Consider the following 18485-nt stretch of genomic DNA (forward strand, 5'->3'; position numbering starts at 1 on the left):
GAGGAGGTCGTATCTTGGTTTTGGAGCTTTTATACAAAAGTAGTATGGTGCAGTGTTGATGAACCCTGTCCATTGTAATAGTTGGTAAAGACCAAATACTCTGTAAGAAACTTTAAGAATTTCTAGTTTTCCTGAGAATGAGGGCATGAAAGAACATTTGAAAGTAAGTGCCAGCTGGAGAGTTCTTAGCGCTGTTGTCAGCTGTAATGCTTTTTATTCGTTATTCTGTCTTGCCTGTTCCCCACAGTAAGAACTTAATGGGAAGGAGACTGGTTCATGAAATACTCCTGGACCTAGCTGCTAGGAAAATAAAAGATCCTAGTGAACTGTATCTTGCCTCTGTGAGTGGAGAAAGAGAGGCCTGGTAGTTTTTTTAGTTAGTAAGTTAACATAAGGAGAAATAAGGTTCTAATTTTGAGTGACAAGCTCTTGTGCAGTGTGTGAGGAAGTGTCTTTTTGTGGACCTTGCATTCTGACCTTTTTAGTCTTGTCTCGTAAAGTTACCATGGAATCGCCTCTACCAGAGAAGTATTTTTGTAGAGACCATGAGAATTGATGAGCATCCTTAAATCTGCCTTCATGCTTTGATTATGCAGCAAGTGTGTATTTATACACTTACTGCTTAAGAAGTAAAGGAATGTTGGCCTTACAGGATTTTTGTAAAGCTGTATGCTTACAGAGATAGTAGTAACTAATTATTTGCAGACTGGCAGATCAGTTAATATGTAGTTTATTTTCATTCCCTGTTTCTGTGCTTTTTTCCTTAGTAAGGCAATACTGTTTTAGGAACAGTGTTGTATGTAACTGCATTTTATGCGAATGCACATTTTGTTCAGTGCTTATGTTTTTCTCTTGGTTGGTTGTAAGTAGCTTTCAGGCTATGTACTGGGGGACTTGAGGGGAACTTCCTCAAGAGCTTTGAATGCTTTTCAGAGATGGCTAGGAGTTAGACTTTGGAATTTGTGTTGAAATGACTCGGTATTTCCAAAAGTGGAATGAATTGGTGAAGTAAAATGGGCATCAGAACTTCTGGGATTTGGAGGGTTTCGAGTGCTGTAATTTGGAGTCCCCGTACTTTGTGTTAAATTTGCAATTTCGCTCATCTGTTGGGTAGACCAAATTTTAGAAAGTCCAGAGCAATGAAGTACAGTTCTAGTTATTTTCACAGAATAGAAAAAATGGGTAAAATATTGTTTTCTTTTAGTAATTTGTTTAGTCTGCCAGAAATGCATATTTATTATTAAAACAAGAATCTGTAAAAATAATGATTTTTCTTAAAAAACTTTTTAGACAAGGCCCAGCTACTTGAAATAGCCAAAGCTAATGCAGCCGCCATGTGTGCTAAGTCTGGTGTTCCCTTGCCACCGAGCCTGATGCCTTTGTTATCTCAAAAGAAAGATGACAAAGCCAATCAAAAGTCATCAAGAGATACACTGAAGGAGCTCACTGAGGTAAGTGAGAGCAATAGTATAAAGTCTGAAAATAAGCCAGTTGGTCTTTTGTGACTTCTAGGCCAGCTGTCATTCTGTGTTCTTGGTTCATGTCTAAGCTGGCTTGTGGTTTGAGCCCTTACTCTCTGCAATGTTTTAAGTCATGAAAACAGGCTTTTTAATTCAATGGAAGTGCATGAAATCCATTTATTTTTCTTTTTTTTGTTTGTTTTGATTCTGTTCTAATTTTGTACGAATTGGTAGTTCTCCTTGCAGCCCTGTTAATAAAACCCAAAGCTTTCTTGTCACATTTTCGGTTTTGTTGTTGTTAGTTACTTATATACTTAGTTTAGTTAGTGAATTTCACGTTGTTGAATGTTACCTCTGCGTTAAAAATCTAGTGCCCACTTGATATAGTTCTGTATATTTTAATACATACTCCCAAGGTACTTTCAGAGGATTATTGTTGCAATTCTATTGCATTGCAATTCAAGTCTACAAATGGGATGTTTTTTGTTCTGATTTTGGGGAAAAAATTGCGAGTTGTCCTTTTGCTGCAGTAATGTCACCTTGTTCAATTTGCTGATTTCTCTCTAAGTTCCACCCCCACACCCCCCCCTGAAACTAGAGAAAATGTGGAATGGATTAAAAAAAAAGTGCTTTGGGGATTTTTTAATTTTTTTTTTTAAATTGCATCATTAGCGTCACAGTTCTGAAATACCTGTTTATGGCAGTAACATCCTGAAATTAAGCAATGTCAGAATGCTGAAAAGTAATCCTGTAGTTGTGTGTGGGCTAGTGGAAGCAGCAGTACTTGTTAGTGAAAAAGCTGAGATTGTGCAGATACACTGTGCAGACATCTTAAATGGGTTTTTATGTAACCTGACCAAGATCCAGTGTAGCTAGTGCTAATCTGGAAGCCCGAAATCTGCCCCTTTGCTGCCCTTTCTAACTGTGAGAATCTGTTGGATGATGTTCCTGTTCTGTTGAATTAAAATTGGCTACAGAAGCAGCCCAGGCCATAGCGATATGGTAGTGTGCCCCAGTGGAGAACCCTTGCAGAGCCTGTTCAGCTTCTTGCAAAACTGGCTGTATTGTCTTTGCTCTCTGCAGTGTAGCCTGCAAACTGGACAAACTGCTTCCAATTATTTGGGAGCCAGCTAATAAGTATAGATAATACATCTTGTTGAGTAGCTCTCGAAACAGTGCAGCCTTTTCCTGTTGCCTAAAGAATGTGCTTGAGTCACTTTTTAAAGGTGTCAGAGTGTCTTGGTTTTTAGTGATGGAGCTACCTGTTTGCTCCTTACATGCCAAGTCAGGTCATCAAACAGATGTGATTTACAATGCTATGAACTGGAACAAGAACCACATCAGGTGATGGCACTTATGCTAGTATTATTTCCTCAAATAATATGTCCTCAGATGTCTTGTAAGTGTACTTTTCATGAATGGGGACATAATAGAAGCATGATACTAGACTATATTATTCTCAAATGTGTTTTGGACTGACAAGTTATAGTTGCTACTGATAAACAGTCAGTGCAGATAACCATGATTAGTAAAGCATTTTTTCATCATAAAATTCTAGCCTCTCTAGAACGTGTGTTTTGTTTTGTTTTTTCCCTGGAGATTCTCTTTCCATTTGACTAGAGTATCCCCCATAGCACCTATATGTTTTATATTCAGCTTCTGTTGAATACAAAATGGGGGGTGTCTTGTGTACCTGGCCAACATCAAAAATATTTCAGAAGAAATTTGCAATCTTTTGGAGCCATTGCTTCTGACTAGGTCCCTGCACTACCAGTGCACTTAAAATTAGTGACTATTAATTGTTAGATTTTCCTGTGCAGTACTTTAGTGAGTTAGATTGACGTTTCTGTGAGATTGCAATATGCTAGTTACGTTTGATACCAAATAGCCAGTGAGTTCCTGCTCTGGAACATTTGCAGCCTTAGACACACATTCTGCAATGAGCACTGTGTGGCAGGTTTTGCAGCATGCTGCTGAAATCCTGGGTCTCTGAAATTATTCACTGCATGAGTGCCTAGCAAACCTAGGTAGGTCTAGGTAGGTGATTGATAATGTGTGTAAAATGTCAGAAGTACATACATTGATGACATTGCTGAAAGATTTTCGTAGTTTATACATCCTGCTTTGGAAAAGAAAAAATGTAAAAATGTGGTTTTTGTACGTTTTGGTTCAAAGTCCCAAGTTTTTTCATGGCCATCATGTTCTGTTGTGTGCCCCCCCCCCTTTTTTTTTTTTTTAGAAATGTAAGAAGATTGCTCAAAGCACAGATGATGTGATAGTTAACAAACCTCATGTTTCTGATGAAGAGGAGGAAGAACGTCCTTTCTACAATCATCCTTTTAAGCTCAGTGAACCCAAACCTATTTTTTTCAATTTAAGTGTGAGTACTTTAATTTTCAGTATTTTAAATTGTGACAATTTTTAAATAATGCAAGTAATTTTACAGAATTTAAACAGGGATTGATAATCTTGGTGGAATTGCACTGGGATGTTATTAAAAGTGCTCTTGCTGCAATAAGAAGCTCACCTGCAGTCTATGAAATTGTGGTAGTTCCCATAATTGGATTGAAACTTAATTTTATTAATGTCTGTACAGCTTTTAGAGCTTCAGTAACATAAAGAGGATCACATTTTCATTTCAAAAATAACAGTATGAATTTGCAAACAACATTGGAATTGGAAAATGCTTTTGGAATGGCACTGTTTTTCTTTTAAAGCACAAACAAAATACCCCCAGCAAAATTCTAAAATAATTTTGAGGTGTTCTGAATAAGATGATGGCATCAGCTTTGTGCAGACTCCAAGTCTTGTATGTTTGCTTCTTCAGTAGATATTAAGTGCTTGCTAAAGAAAAAAAAAATTGTTAGTTTTGAGATTAACCAATAGAGAAGTAAATGCTGTGTTAAGAATGAGGATCAGTGATGTTGCCTTTTACTAAGAGGATCTAAATGTCCCATTAAACCCCCTCCTTGGGGGACTCTTTTTTTTTCACTCTGTCAGAGCTGGTGTTAACACTTTCTGTTGTGAGCATGTTGGGAGGAATAAAATGAGGGAGTGTTCCTTTAAATGCGTCTGGGTTTCATATGCTTTCAGGTGTGGATTAGAATTTGTCTAGGTTTTCTGTTTGTGGGTTTTTTTGGGGGGTAGCTTTTGGGTTGTTTTTTGTTTTGTAGTTTGGTGGTGGTTTTTTACAGTATCCTGGGATTTCTTTGTGCTCATGAAAGTGCTCTGATTTTGCAGGGTATGAAGTGCTATAGAAGTACTAATATGCTAAGTGAAAATATATAGTGTTTATATTTTTATGGAAAAATATATATAGGTTGTGGCACACACAAAATTAGCAGTAATACATATTTATATAAGATGTAAGGTAGAAGTAGATCTACATTCTATGTTGTACTGTTAGAAAGTGGTAAGAATGAAAATCAGGAGACCCTGGGAGTCTTAAAGGCTCTGAAGAGGAATGTTCTTTAGTGGTTGTGGGCTGCTCTGCCTGTTCTCCACAGCTTTGACTCTTCTAGTATCATTCTTAGCATTCTTCCTGGATTCTAGTCTTACTACTATTCCCATCCATGTTCCTTTGATAGTAGAAGCTTGCCTAACATTGTGAGCTGTCTTGGCTTCGTTTATGTCTTGGAAGAGGTACCTGTTGGAGATTTCTGCACTCTTAATATTTAGTAATGCTGTTCCAAGGAAAACAAGCTCATAGACTTAATCTACTTTGAGATTCATGCTGCTATTTAAAATAATCAAAACCTAGAAAACAAAATGTTGAAAACTTTTTTCTCTATGCATAGTAATATAGAGCTTTTTGTCATGATGTGGATATCACAGCTGATGTTTTTTATTGCCCAGGATTTTTGTTTTGGAGCTTTCCATAGAAAAACAGATGTGTGACAGATTAAGATTGTTCTCTTTATGATGGGGTGGAGGGAAAGCAAGCAGGTTAATTACAAGAGTGAAGTTTTGCATATTTTTGGCTGCTGAAGCTGATTTAAGTGATTTTTTTAGCTTCTAGGTGTTTCACCTTCTGTTATACTGCAGTTTGTTGCTCACTTGGGTGTTTTTAGCACTGTGCTAAAATTATTTGTGATAAGCTTTTGGTTTGATGTTAGTAAGAAGGATAACTTAAATGTAATACTGAGTGTATGCAATAAATTGTTTCTGAAAGACATGTAAGTATTTTTTTTCTTCAAGTTTTAACCCTATAATTTTATTTCTTTAAGACTCCCAGCATAAAACCAGCACCACCACCACAACCAAAAAATCAGGTCAGCCTGTCAAAGGAATTTCCTGTTTCATCTGGGTCTCAACATAGGAAGAAGGAAGCAGATAGTGTCTATGGAGAATGGGTTCCAGTTGAAAAAGGCAAAGAAGATAGCAAGGATGATGTTTTCCCCAAACCATCCATCGAGGTAAGGAAGGGAAGGAAAGCATATCATATAAGAAAACCAAAACCGTTATCTGATCAGTCTGGTATCAAACTGCAGTCTGTGGGGGAAAAAAAAAAAAAAAAAAGCTTAAATAGATAATATCTAACACTTTAATAAGCTACTTATCTGAACCTCTGGGGTCTTCAAGTTTCATTGCCATGCTCACATGGGCCACGATGAAAGCAATGTACACCCATACTTTTGTCAACTAGTGTCGTCTTTGTCTCAATAGAATTTAAACTGTAGCTTGAAGATGAAAAGCAAATTTCTTGTCCAGTTTCCTGCAGAGGTTAATACCCTAAGTTGAGACTTTCATAATAATGCCTTTAATAATAATGGAAATCATCCTACCAATCTTAGAGCAATAACATCAAATTGAAATGTAATACATTAAAAACAGATATGATTGTAGTTTCTGAAACTGCTATTTCATCTGGTTGTATCTACAGAATTTTTAGCTTTACAGTCACATTTTCTCACGTAGTTGTCTTCCGTGTGGCCTTCCAAAGGAAAAAAAATTAACTGTATGTATAATAAAATGGGAAGGGGGAAAGAAAAAAGCAAGCAACTGTTTTTCCCCTTGAAATGTCTTCAAAAGGATATTTTCGGGGGGGGGGGGGGGTTGTAATTACGTAAATTAAGTATTTAAGACAGATGTTAATTTTTTTCAAGTTGTTGTTACCTTACTCTTACCTGAAGGCTTGTTCTCATACCTTTCAAAGCAACTAAACAAAAAACCCTTGGCATCAATTTCTGATGAAACAATCTTTTCACTTGGTGAGTTTTGTCTTTCAAGAACTTTCTGAGATTGTGCAGTTCATTTCCTGAAACACAGAAGGTACTTTCTTCTGGGTCTTCTACAGCACCAAAAGCACAGTGAATATGACTTACTCAACAGACATTTTCTTGGTATACCTCAGTTTGACAGTCAGGCACCCAGTTCATTGTTCTCTCAGTGTAGATGGTAACTGCTGTTTGGTCTTTGTCATGAACCACTAATAAGACAAACATTTGAAAATGTTTGTGCAAAATGTCATTCCCAGCTACTAGTGTATATGTAAAAAGTCCAGAGCATAGAAACATTGTATACTAACATCTGGCCATGTTTTTGCCAGGTGGTAAAAAGTCTTGTCCTTCAAATAATTAATGATAATGCTCATAGTTCATGCAGGCTCTGTAGATGTCTGCATCCAGGTTGCCAATGACACTAGACTTGTGTTTTCACAAATTGGGTTACCTAAGCGCTAATGGTTTGTGTACTGATTTTGTAGAAGAGGCCTTAAAGATGGATATTGGAGTAAATATATTTAACAACTTTCCTTTTTGTCACATGTATCATTATAAATGCTTGTAACAATGTTGTCTGTTTTTATATTTTGTAAATAAATATTTTTATTTGCATTTACCTTAACTTGGTTTGTGTTAAGGGTGATTTCAAGGGTTGTTAGCTGACAGCAGAGCATACCATCCCCTTGGGTTTAGCAATCCTTAATTTTGAAATAAGAAATACTCTTGTAGTAGCAGGATCCCTGTATGTTTCTCCACGGAGTCTGAAAGGCAACAGAGTGCTTCTCTGCTTGTTTTTTTCAAATGGTTATGAGGACTCTTTGTGGATGAAATGGCTTCCTTTGAGCAAAAGAAGTCAGATAAGCTCCCTTGCTGTTGCAGTAGGGTAGAGGGGGAGTGTGCTTGGATCCTCAGGAAGTTTGACATACAATTTGCCTCCATTCATTGTTACTAACTTTGAAATCTGATTGTGACAACTCTGATGCAAGTCTATATTGGCATTAAAAAATACATAATTAGTTTTATTGTTACGTTTTTATTCAAGTCACAGAATTAGCTATGGGAATAAGCAGTCTGAAATGGCCCAGCTAATACATTAGAGATTGTTTTAATAAAACATTATGCTCTTGATACAGTTGTTTGGGGTAGTAGGAGATAGAGGAAAAAGTCTTGAGTAATCTCAAGTATCAGCATGTCTCTAGAAGGCAGAGAAACCTATGAGAAAGAAGCTGTATTTGAAAGTTTGAGTACAGAGTTGAAGTATTGTATTTAAGTTTGGAGTATACACACATGACTGTTTTGCAGAGAAGCCGCCGTGGTCTAAAAATGTGGTAAATGCATTTGGTGTATCAGTGGATCTACCCAGTATGGTCAAAAATGCCTGCTTTCTATTGTTAGTCTCTTCTTGCTTCAATTTTGTGATTTGTGTCTGTGGGGAAATGTTACTAGAAGTCAGGATCGGAAAGGCAGAACTCTTACGGAGAATAGCATGCTGAACTTGGAACTGTTTTACTTGACTTTATAATAACAACTTTTCATACTTCAAGCAGAGATTTTTTTTTTTTTCAAGATCCAAAGCTGCCATCGAGTGTCTTGACATAATACAAAGCCACGATGGTCTCCAAAATGGTGACTGACTATGTGGGGAAAGTGTATGGGAATTCTAACTAACCAGGGTATCTACTAATAGGCCCCAGTCCGGTAAAGCACTAAAGTACACATGTATGTTTAAGTATGTGAGTGGTCCCAATGTGGTTTCAGTGGACTACTTGCATGCCTATGTGTATTGCTGGATTGAAGCTTTTGGTGAGTAGAATAACTTTTATTTATCTCCTGAACCAGTTTTACAAACAAACAGTTAAAATAATTCTTTAATATGTAAGGGAAGCTTAGTAACTCAAGAAAGTATGTATTTTAAACAGGCATTCTTTTACGTATGTGACCATCGCTTTAGGTGATTGTTAGAAAGCCTTTTACTTCTTCTTGTGCCTTGTTTATGATTGTGTTTTTGTCAGCTGGGACAATAAATAAACACTGAACCTCTGTTTCACAGACATACAGGACTTCCTGGATTTTAAGTCTGTCTTGGTCAGTGCCAGATGTTTCAGCAATGATCCTCCTAACAGAAATAATTTTTCTCCTGAACAGTAAAAATACTAAAAAATCCCCCATCTTACGTGAAGATTTAATAGAGCACAAAACCAATTACTCTGTTTCATGCAGTTGCAGATATTCAAGTCTGTCCCTTACTGTTTTCCAGTATTTTCTAAAATCTTGACCTGGTTTTCGATACAGAGGTATTGCGGATTAACTGTATTTTTCTGTTTAGCAGTCAATTTTAAATTCTTTTCAGTTTTTTCTGCTGCCTCTGTAGTATAATGTGAGAGGCTAAGGTTATGAGGTAGCGACTAACAAAAGGTAGAAGTCTTTCGTAAAACAAAAACAGTGAAATGATGAACTTTATGTCTATATGCCGCCTGCTGTTTTGATTATTTGGTTTCTTCCCTACCTCAAACAGTTCCAGCCCTTTGTCTCCTTAACATGCTTATCTCCAAAGAAATGTCACTTGTTTCTGAGCACTGTTCTTTTTGTCCTTTCAAAATAGAATGATCCGTAAAATGTGTATCTTCTGAAGAACAAGGCACAAGTAATTTTACAGAATACCTCTATACTAGCCATAATTTATTACATCTTTATACCCCCAAATGTTTTGGATTTCTCTTTTGATTGCTGTGCACACAGAGTAGAGGTTTGCATGGAGCTTCTTGATTTGCTCTGTATTTTTTTACACAAGTGATTCTGATTAGTATGTGCGAGAGAGTTTCAAATCTCTTTTTCTTTAAACTTCATTATACTTTAGCAGCACAGATCTAAATAATCCTTACCAAATCAGTCAAATTTTTGAGTGTGGTTTTACCTCAGGCTGAAGATTCAGGATTTGAAACACTAAAGCCAAGATCGTGGCATACGTCTGATTCTTGCTGTAATTTTTTTGTACATACAACTTTGAAGCTCAAGTGTGACTTAATGGTAGAGTGCTCATGTGAACAGCTCTCTGAAGGCATTTTTTTTTTTAATAACTAAATTACATTTAATTCTGTTGGTTAATAAGATTCTGTTGGACAATAATGTGCTTCTCTATTTAAGTATTACACACCAGAACTTTTGGTGCCCAAAGCAGTTCTTTGAAAATAATTTTTCTGATATTTTGTCTGTACAGGTGATGCTAAATTATCAGGGTGTTATAATTTAATTTCAGATGTTGTATTTGTTTAGGAAAGCCTATATTGTATATACTTAACAAATAGTCCCAGGATTTTTTTCAGTGTTACCTAATTGTATATCAAACTAACCATTTGATGTGTAAAATAACTTTGTAGCATTTGTAGCATTTATTCTACAACAGCATTTTCCAGATCAAATGAATGTTATTGTGGTCTGATGTATTTTTAAAAATAATCTTTTTCTTCCTAGGGTGTGGACATAACTACAGCTATGAATGATCGAGCCGTGGCTCAGAAAAGGCTTAATGAAAACACATTTGATTTAGAGGCCATGTGCATGTTAAATCGTGCACAGGAACAGGTATGTTGAAAATTTTCATCAGCATTTTGATGAACTTAAGCAAAGTAAATATTTACCATTCATACCAGCTGATTTTTCTTAAGGTATTTTAAGTACAGGTTTTTGGAAGCCCAGTTTATAGGCACTTGTTGAAGAATTCTACCTTTCAGTTTGCACTTCATAACAGTGATTTTGAGGATAAGCAAACCATGAACCATAAACTTGCTAGACTTTCTGCTCAGGCTTTAGGGTTAACTTACAAAGATGCTCTGCTTTCTGGAGCATCTGCTTATAAATGAGTGTTAATGAACACAGCACTAAACATCAGTGGGGCATCGTCATGAAAATTATTGAGAAGCAACAGAGAATTGCAAAGGAAAAATACGGAAAATTTCTATTTTGGTCTTACATTCGATTTTTATTTTGTAGATTGACGCCTGGGCTCAATCAAACTCCATACCTGGCCAGTTCACAGGAAGTACTGGAGCACAGATACTGTCCTCAGATGAGCTGACCAACAGTGGTCCCCAAGCATGGATTAGAAAGGTAGAAGTTACGCAGACATACTTGTCTAACTGTCACATTTTAAATAGCAGTGGAAGTATCGGAAAATGCAAAAAATGTGCCTTAAAAACCTATGGTAATGCATGTGTCAAGTACAACAGGTTGAGTTAAATCATTGTCTTTGATCAATTTAGATACTTGCTCCTGCTGTGTCCATTTTGTTGTGCATTAAGGTGTTGCTCATGGCAGAGTACTTCAATAAGGTGTGCGTCTGGTATTTGAGTCAGATTGGTTCATATATACTGTTACCTTACACTGAAATGGCATTCATGATTCTGGTATGGTTGCAGTGGTAGGTCCATCACTACTTTTATGGTATTGGAACAGATCAGGCAAGGTTTGATCCTGATGTTGTTGAAGTCAGTGATGTTTTGGCATCAACTTCAGTGAACCAAGTCCTGAACTGCCATTTTGTTTGACTTGGTTCTACCTGATCGCTACTTTGCCTCTATTTGTATCACCAGGGTTTTCTGGGAGCCAAAGATTTGGAGTATTGAACCAGGAGTTGCAGTTGGGTTAATAAGTTTAATGTCATCCTACAGTGAAGTAGTTACCTCTTACTCCAGGGTAATACTGGCTTATTTTTGGGGTGTGGTGCGTCATACATACATGCGTTTTATAAGTTTAATAATTCATGATTCATCTTTGAAAATGAATACTGAACTGGTTCTCTTCAAGAAGTAGAACTGAGGAATTCAAGCAATATCCACCTTTCAGACAAAAAGAATAATTAATTATGTTGGTCAGTCTTAACTAGTAATATAGTTGAGTATATGCTGTATCTGCTTATCCTTCCAGAACATAGCGTTAAGACAACCCTCGAAACTGGTAGGTTAGATTTGAGGCTTAGGGTAGAATTTTCCATAAAACTTGGTGTAAACTGAACACAGAAGTCTGGAATTACAACATCCTAAAAATAGAAATATTTTTGCCAAGATTCACTAACTTGTTTTTCCACTTTATATAGCCAGGCAATACAGAGAGCCAGGCAACACAGACATCCAAGTTACTTGCTAGATGGGAATCTTTTGAGCTCTGCTCAGTATTAATACAAAGCATACATGATAAAGTCTTATTTTAACAATTATTAATTTCTGAGATGGTAACAGGATGTTGGCTTTTGATGATTGCAATGATCGTCCCTGGCAGAGGAACTTAGAAATACAAAGCACTCGGCAGGGATGTATTGGTGAGAAAAGGAGAGCTTTTCTACCACGAGGCTTGTGAAAGGGATCAGCAAGCCTACGAGGGTTCTCCCTTCCTTGAGTGAGTTCCCAAGGCAGTGGAAAGGGAGCATCTGTGATTATCTCTTTCCCAAGCCTCTTCACCTCACTTTCATTCTTTGAGGTTCTGTGGTGTTTTTCTGTGCCTTACAGTAACGGGAGTGTCCACTAACAAAAAATAAGTGGAGAAGACAAGTGTGTTTTCCTCGGTCTTTCAACGTCATTCTTTGATCTACTTTAAAAAACAAACAAAACAAAAAAAAAATCAACAAAATGCTTTGTATGGGGAAAATGAGAGAAGAGTCTGGTCTTTGGGTTGTGGACATGACTACTGTGAGGAGCAGAAGCATATTGGAACGTTTTGTTGAATCTAGAAATAAGAGTGAGCCAGCAGAAGGAAGCACTTCTGTCCTTCCCATAGCTGTAAAAACGCAGAGGTTTGCAGTAGTAGGCATCCTCCCTAGCAAGCATCATGTGGTTTGTCAGAAAGGAGGCTGCTACTGGAAACAAGAAGAGTTGTTGGGTGAAGAAGATGAGGACACAGTCCTCTTTTTCCTGCTCTGGCATTCCTCAGCTTGACTTCTTTTGCTCTTTCCAGGTTCCATATTTGCACACACATTCCATCAAACTCATGAAATGACAAGTAGTGATAGTCATGCGCCCTCTACAAAATGCATTAGGGGCTACACAAGACTCAACCTGGCTTTTTTAGGATGGTGGGGTCTGTGAAAGCCTTCACAAAACCTAGGTTTGATGAACTTAATGAGTCACTTACTGTGGTTAGAGAGTAATTTCACAGAAAAAAAAGTGAAGTAGGGATAATGGGTTATGAATGCATGTTATCTTTCTCAGTGATACGAATGCAAACTAACCATGAAATGCAAAGCACAGGTTGTATTCTACTTAGGCACTTGAAGTTGTATAACTTCGTTCCTGTTAATTACACAGTGTAGCACTGAAGTTGGATTCGTACCCCCTTTTTTGTCCTAGGAAAATGCATTTTAATGTTTTTTAAAAAAAAATTTTTTTCTTTTTTTTTTTTTTTTAATTTTTCATTTGCTAGTAGGGCTGTGGAGTTTCTTGGGCTGTCTTGTATGTGTAAATTAGCGCAGTTTTCTGACTGAAGGTATTTGCCATTAAGGCATTGTGTGTCGGCAATTACCTTAAGTGATTCCCATAAGAGGACTTTTGGTCAAGCACTGTTTAGCAGAAACAGAGCCCGTGTCAGCTAGTTATTTGTGTATCATTAAACAAAGAATTAGAACATGTGCAGACATTGTGATTGGCACAAAACTGGATAGATGTAACAAAAGAGTGCTGTCAGGAGAGGAGGACAACTGAAGTACTTGAGGAACCTGTTTGATAAGCGCTGTCTTCACTTTGCATTTCTTGGATTTCAGCTCTTTTTTTGTACTTTAAAAATTACTCTGGAGAGGTAATATGTACTCAAACCAAAATATGCCTGCAGTTTCAGTTTTATCTCAATGTAATTTTTGAGGGATTTAGTTACTGAAGTGGTTAATGTGGCATTCTTGAATGATCGGCATACCAATTAGAAGTATGGTTTATTTTTCTAAGTAATGTGCTTATTCTTAATGTTTATGCCTAGGGTTCTGAGCAGTATTTATAAAGGCATAATAATGCTGTTAGGTTTCCTGTATCATTAAAACAGACTTATGAACAGTATTATCTTTTTCTTTTGAAAAGTGGTTTCTGTTTCAGTTTATCATCATTGGTGTAATCAGTTCACAAATACTACTTACTTACTCTGGAGGTTGCTTCTTTTGTTTCTTTCCTTGTTTCTTACAAATACACTATGCCGCTGAATAAACGTCAGATCAGAGGAAGTGGTCAATTTTATTTTTTTTTTCTCAAGCAAATTCTGTTGAGGTCTACTTACTCAGACTTTCCCAGACTCACCACTTCTTTTCTGGATTTATCAGCCTAGTTCTATAGCCTAAACTTGCTCTCCAAAACAAGGTTTCTGCAACATTTTATGTGCACAGGGTAATGCCTCAGGATCAGTTTCATTTAGTTGTGCTAAAGCACGACACAGTTGTGCCATGTATGGCACATTAGAATGCTCTGCTTTGTGTAGTAGGTTCTGAGGAGTTAAAGCGTTCCTTCCGTTATTCACAGCCATAGCAGATGAGTAAAACGCATGCTAATAATGGAGGTAAAACTAAGTCTTGTGGTTGCCACTTGGAGAAGGACTGCTGACCTTCTGACAAGGCCACTTGTATTTTCACTGCCTTATACAACACAATGAGCTTTTCTTGGAAATGAAGGCCACATGGCAAGGCAAATCAACTTGATGTGATCTTGGACTGGCTCCCTGTTCAGTACTCAAAATGTTTTTTCCTCCAGCTATCCTCAGTTTAATTTCTGCTGATTGTATGTACAAGCTGTGAACAGAAGCTCTTGAAGCTGATGGTGAGCGTAGGTTTTGTGAGGCATTTGATGGGATTCTTCAGAAAGGTATTCTTCCTCTTATATGGGGGAAGGAATGTGGCTGCTGCTTAAAGTGCCAGTTTATTTTATGGAAAATTCAGTTACTTTGCAGTTTTGCCAAGATAGATGCTTGTTCCTGGTACTTGACTTGGAGAAATTCTTTGGAGTTAGTCTTAAAGTAATCTTTAAGACAGCCCATTCTGCTTTAGCTGAAACTGTCCACCTAGTGCCTTTAAGGCTTTGTTGTCTTTTGCTTAATGAATTATTGCTCAAAAGAAATAAACCTTCCTTCTGACAGAACTTAAGTTTTAGAGCCATGTCAGCATTGTGAGAAGGAATGGGTATTTTCTTTTCAGAGAGCAGAAACTGATGATGTATTTCAAGATCTCTTACATAATTATGGCTTTAATGTTTTGGATGTTGCGGGTGCTGTTAGATTGTTAAGTTTGGGGAAAGGACAGCATACAGCATTGAAGACTGCTGTTGCAGTTAATAGCTGTGAGTGTCCAACTTGTGTTCCAGAAAAAAACCCTGTAAAATAATCTTTGAGGTGTGATTTATTTTTTTTTTTTTTTTTAATTACGATTTGCTTGTTTGAACCGTTAAATGCTAATTCAGGCATTCATGTCCTCCCAGATTTGCTGCCCTCACATATGTCTAAAAGAGGAATGGTCTTAATTAAAGTTCATTTAAAACCCTCTTAAGCGATTGGTTTTACTCTGTAGCCTTCTTGTTAAAGAATAAGTGTTGACACAAGAGTGTGGCTTACTTAGTTGTGTCCATCTGCTGGCAGAATGGAAGTGTGCTTTATTTGGCAGACCTTTCATGGATTTTAGAGATCAAAAGATGAGAAAAATTGTATTAAATTCTCATGCAGGCTTACTCAAATTGAGATCAATGAATGAAAGAAAACAATTGTTTTGTGAATAATTAGTTGATTCTGGCAACAGTAACCAAATAACTTAGAAACCTGGGGGTTTATTGTATTACATACTTTTCAATTTTATATCCTCCTTATGGGCCAGATCTGCAAGGGTACATAGCTTGTAAGTAGTTCTGTAAGACTTGGCCTTTTATGATTTTTAAAACTGAAAAGAAACGTATGTCTTCCCTGCTCTTGGTAACGTTTCTACTATTTCTATGTTTTCAAATGGAATTACAAATACAGCACTAGTTCTTACCCATACTGTAGTAAGTCATGGGCTGAGTGAAGTATGTCATTAAATTATAAAAAAGTAGTTAGACAATATAATAGTACATGTGACATTAGAATTTATATTCAGTTTATTATTTAAAAAGACCCCAAACAACCAAAAAACCAAAACCAGGATGGAAAGATGAACTTTTTCCCCTGCGGCTGGTCTTCTCTGCTTCTTCAGTAAACTGAATCGAAGTAGGCTTCTCCTGGCTCCTTTCATGTTGGTACCAGAGTTACTTCAGTTAGCCTTTTAGTGTGATGCACAAGTACAGCTTTTCTGTAAAGAAACAAAACTTACATATCTAATTCCTTGTTGTCTTGGTTCTGCTGTATGTGTTTGAGAGTCAGCATAGTGTAAAAAATTCACACTAAAGTTACCAGATAGGATTCTGAATTCACACATTAGAAGAGGTGTTTTTAGTAAAGTGCACTTCGGAATGTAGAACTCTATTTACAGTATTTGGAATTTGTTCAGGCTCTGGTAATCCCTATACAGGAGCTCAGGGCTTTGATTTTTAACTACAAATAGTAGTATTTTGGTTCCATTCTTCCTACACCAATCCTAACCCCACATCAGTGCATTTCCAGGTGTGGTGAGAAGGCTGTGTAACATTAAAACGACCTCATCAAGAAATTGCACTCTTGTCATTTGTGAACTGAATACACACTGGTGATAATGAAACAGATGTTTATTTTGAAAATTCTATCATTGCAAAGCAGGTACAAAAGAGGAATCGGAACCCAGGGTGACATTGACTGGGGTTTGTATCATTCTCGGCATGGTTGCCCTTTTCTAATGAGAGGTTCCTGGAAAAGAGAGGGGAGGATGAAAATGGAAGTAAGTAAAAGTCATTTTAGGTGTATAGCTCGAGGCAGTTCGTATCAAAGAAACTGATTATCTCTGTGTACACACACACTGCATGGTCTGCACCAGTCAGAAAAAAAGTTGAACTGGAGAGGTGCACTTAGCCTCTACTCTTCCATCAGACCACTTTGTTACTAAGTGCAGCATCCAGTTGCATGATTGATAGGTATTTACTGTTTAATAGATAAATATTTGGAGGAGTCCTACCACAATCTTCAACAACTACCTTTTTTTTTTTAGAATTTTTAGAATTTTTTAACACCACGTATGGTGGGGATTACACACATGCACCATAGTGTGTGTCAGTTGCCAATTTGAAATCCCCTTAAAAATACATTATCCTTAGTCTCTGCAAAAGTAAGACTTCTGGTTTTGTTTACGTACAAATCAAAACCAAGGACCTCAGTCCTTTGTCCAAATCTGGGAAATGCTTACTTTTGCAACCACAACTCAAACTAAAGGAGGAAAAAAACAACACTGTTCTATTAATTTGCTTTGATAGTAAGTAAAATTTTCACAAAACTACTAGGCATTGTATCATCTAACCTACTATGCAAAATAACTGATGGACTTATCAGTGCCAGTGTGTAAACTTGTATATTTTAAGGCAAGCAATTTTTTGCTGTGATGGAAATGATTGACTTACTTATTGGGTCAGTGGGGGGGGCAGAAGAGAGATGATAGTTCACAGAATAACCTGTGAACTTTCACCCCTCTATATGGAAACTTGTTTCAGGGTCAAATCCTTGTAGCTGCCTTCTTGCCACGGTCAATGCCAGCCCTACTATTCACAACACTGCGGCCATCGAGGCCTAGGTACGTAAACATTTAAGGAGTTTTTAAAGTTCTTTACATCAAAACAGATTTTTAAAATTTCTGTTTATAAGCTTTCACCATTTAACAACTATTATGTTAATGATGATTTGAAAGAATGTGAAGACTGCTGCTGCTAAACTGTGTGGCTAAGCGCCTTTTTTTCCTTTTTTTAAAAAAAAGAGAAACCTGTATGTTTCATGTGGATTTTCAGAGTAGAACTTGAATGTGCAACTGCTGTGTAATAAAATGGGGAAGGTTTTTTTAATATTTAAAATATGCCTAAACACTATGTGAATGTCATTGCTAAATGTGCTTGTATTTTGTTCAACAACTAGGTACACTTGGCACACGTGTTGCCAGTTAAACAGTTAACACTGCCTCCTTTCACAAGATGAGAAGAGATGCATTGGAACCAAAGTAGCGTGTTTAAAAATGGACGGTTATCATTTTATTAAATACATATGTCTGAAACGGTCACTTGCCACTTTTGGATTGCATTAGAATTTTCTTAAGTTGTTCTTTTTTGAAAACATTGATTTGTCTCGTGTGTCTGCGTGAATTCTGGTTTATACAAAATGTTAATGTATATAAAGCTAAGGTGTATTTTTTTTTTTTAATTGAATCTGTGAAAGGTTGTTAGAAACATTTTTTTGGAAGCTCCCACTTATTTTTTACAATCCCAGTGCTAACTTTAGGACTTGTTTTACTTTTCTTTTTCTGGATAGGATCAGTTCTTAAGAGCAGCCCCTGTAACTGGAGGAATGGGAGCTCAACTGATGAGAAAAATGGGCTGGAGAGAAGGAGAAGGGCTTGGGAAAAACAAAGAAGGCAGCGTTGAGCCGATAATGGTTGATTTTAAGACAGATCGAAAAGGTAAGCCCTTCCTTAAATGTCTTATGGCAGTATAAACTTACCATGTGTGTTTTGGAGGTAGGCAAAATAACTTTGAAATAGTAAGCTTTTTGTGGGTACAGCTTCACTGTAAAAGTTAACAGAATGATGCAGATGATTTTGGTACTAGTTTTTTCAAGCCCTGGATTATATATATAGGCTTTGTCCTTACACCTGTGAACTCTTCCAGACATTCTGTGCCTTTCCTAACTTTCACTTTCCATTTTCAAAAGT

The 18485-nt window shown here is 36.9% G+C and overlaps 1 protein-coding gene across 10 annotated transcripts in view; it reads left to right on the plus strand.

The window, feature by feature from the left end:
* Positions 1-18485, plus strand: part of SON (SON DNA and RNA binding protein) — a 41445-nt gene that overhangs the window by 15536 nt on the left and 7424 nt on the right. For 5 of the 10 annotated variants that reach the window (XM_037376393.1, XM_037376389.1, XM_037376391.1 and 2 more), the window contains 6 exons: positions 1291-1451; positions 3700-3840; positions 5687-5875; positions 10154-10264; positions 10673-10789; positions 18086-18233. In XM_037376393.1, coding sequence (XP_037232290.1) covers positions 1291-1451; positions 3700-3840; positions 5687-5875; positions 10154-10264; positions 10673-10789; positions 18086-18233 — 867 coding nt within the window. Of the gene's footprint in view, positions 1-1290; positions 1452-3699; positions 3841-5686; positions 5876-8249; positions 8414-10153; positions 10265-10672; positions 10790-16396; positions 17042-17280; positions 17361-18085; positions 18234-18485 lie in introns of those variants that run through there. The other 5 variants (XR_005102455.1, XR_005102456.1, XM_037376394.1 and 2 more) reach the window with 5 other exon arrangements.

The sequence above is a fragment of the Falco rusticolus genome, chromosome 2, assembly GCF_015220075.1.
Source record: "Falco rusticolus isolate bFalRus1 chromosome 2, bFalRus1.pri, whole genome shotgun sequence".
NCBI lineage: Eukaryota > Metazoa > Chordata > Aves > Falconiformes > Falconidae > Falco > Falco rusticolus.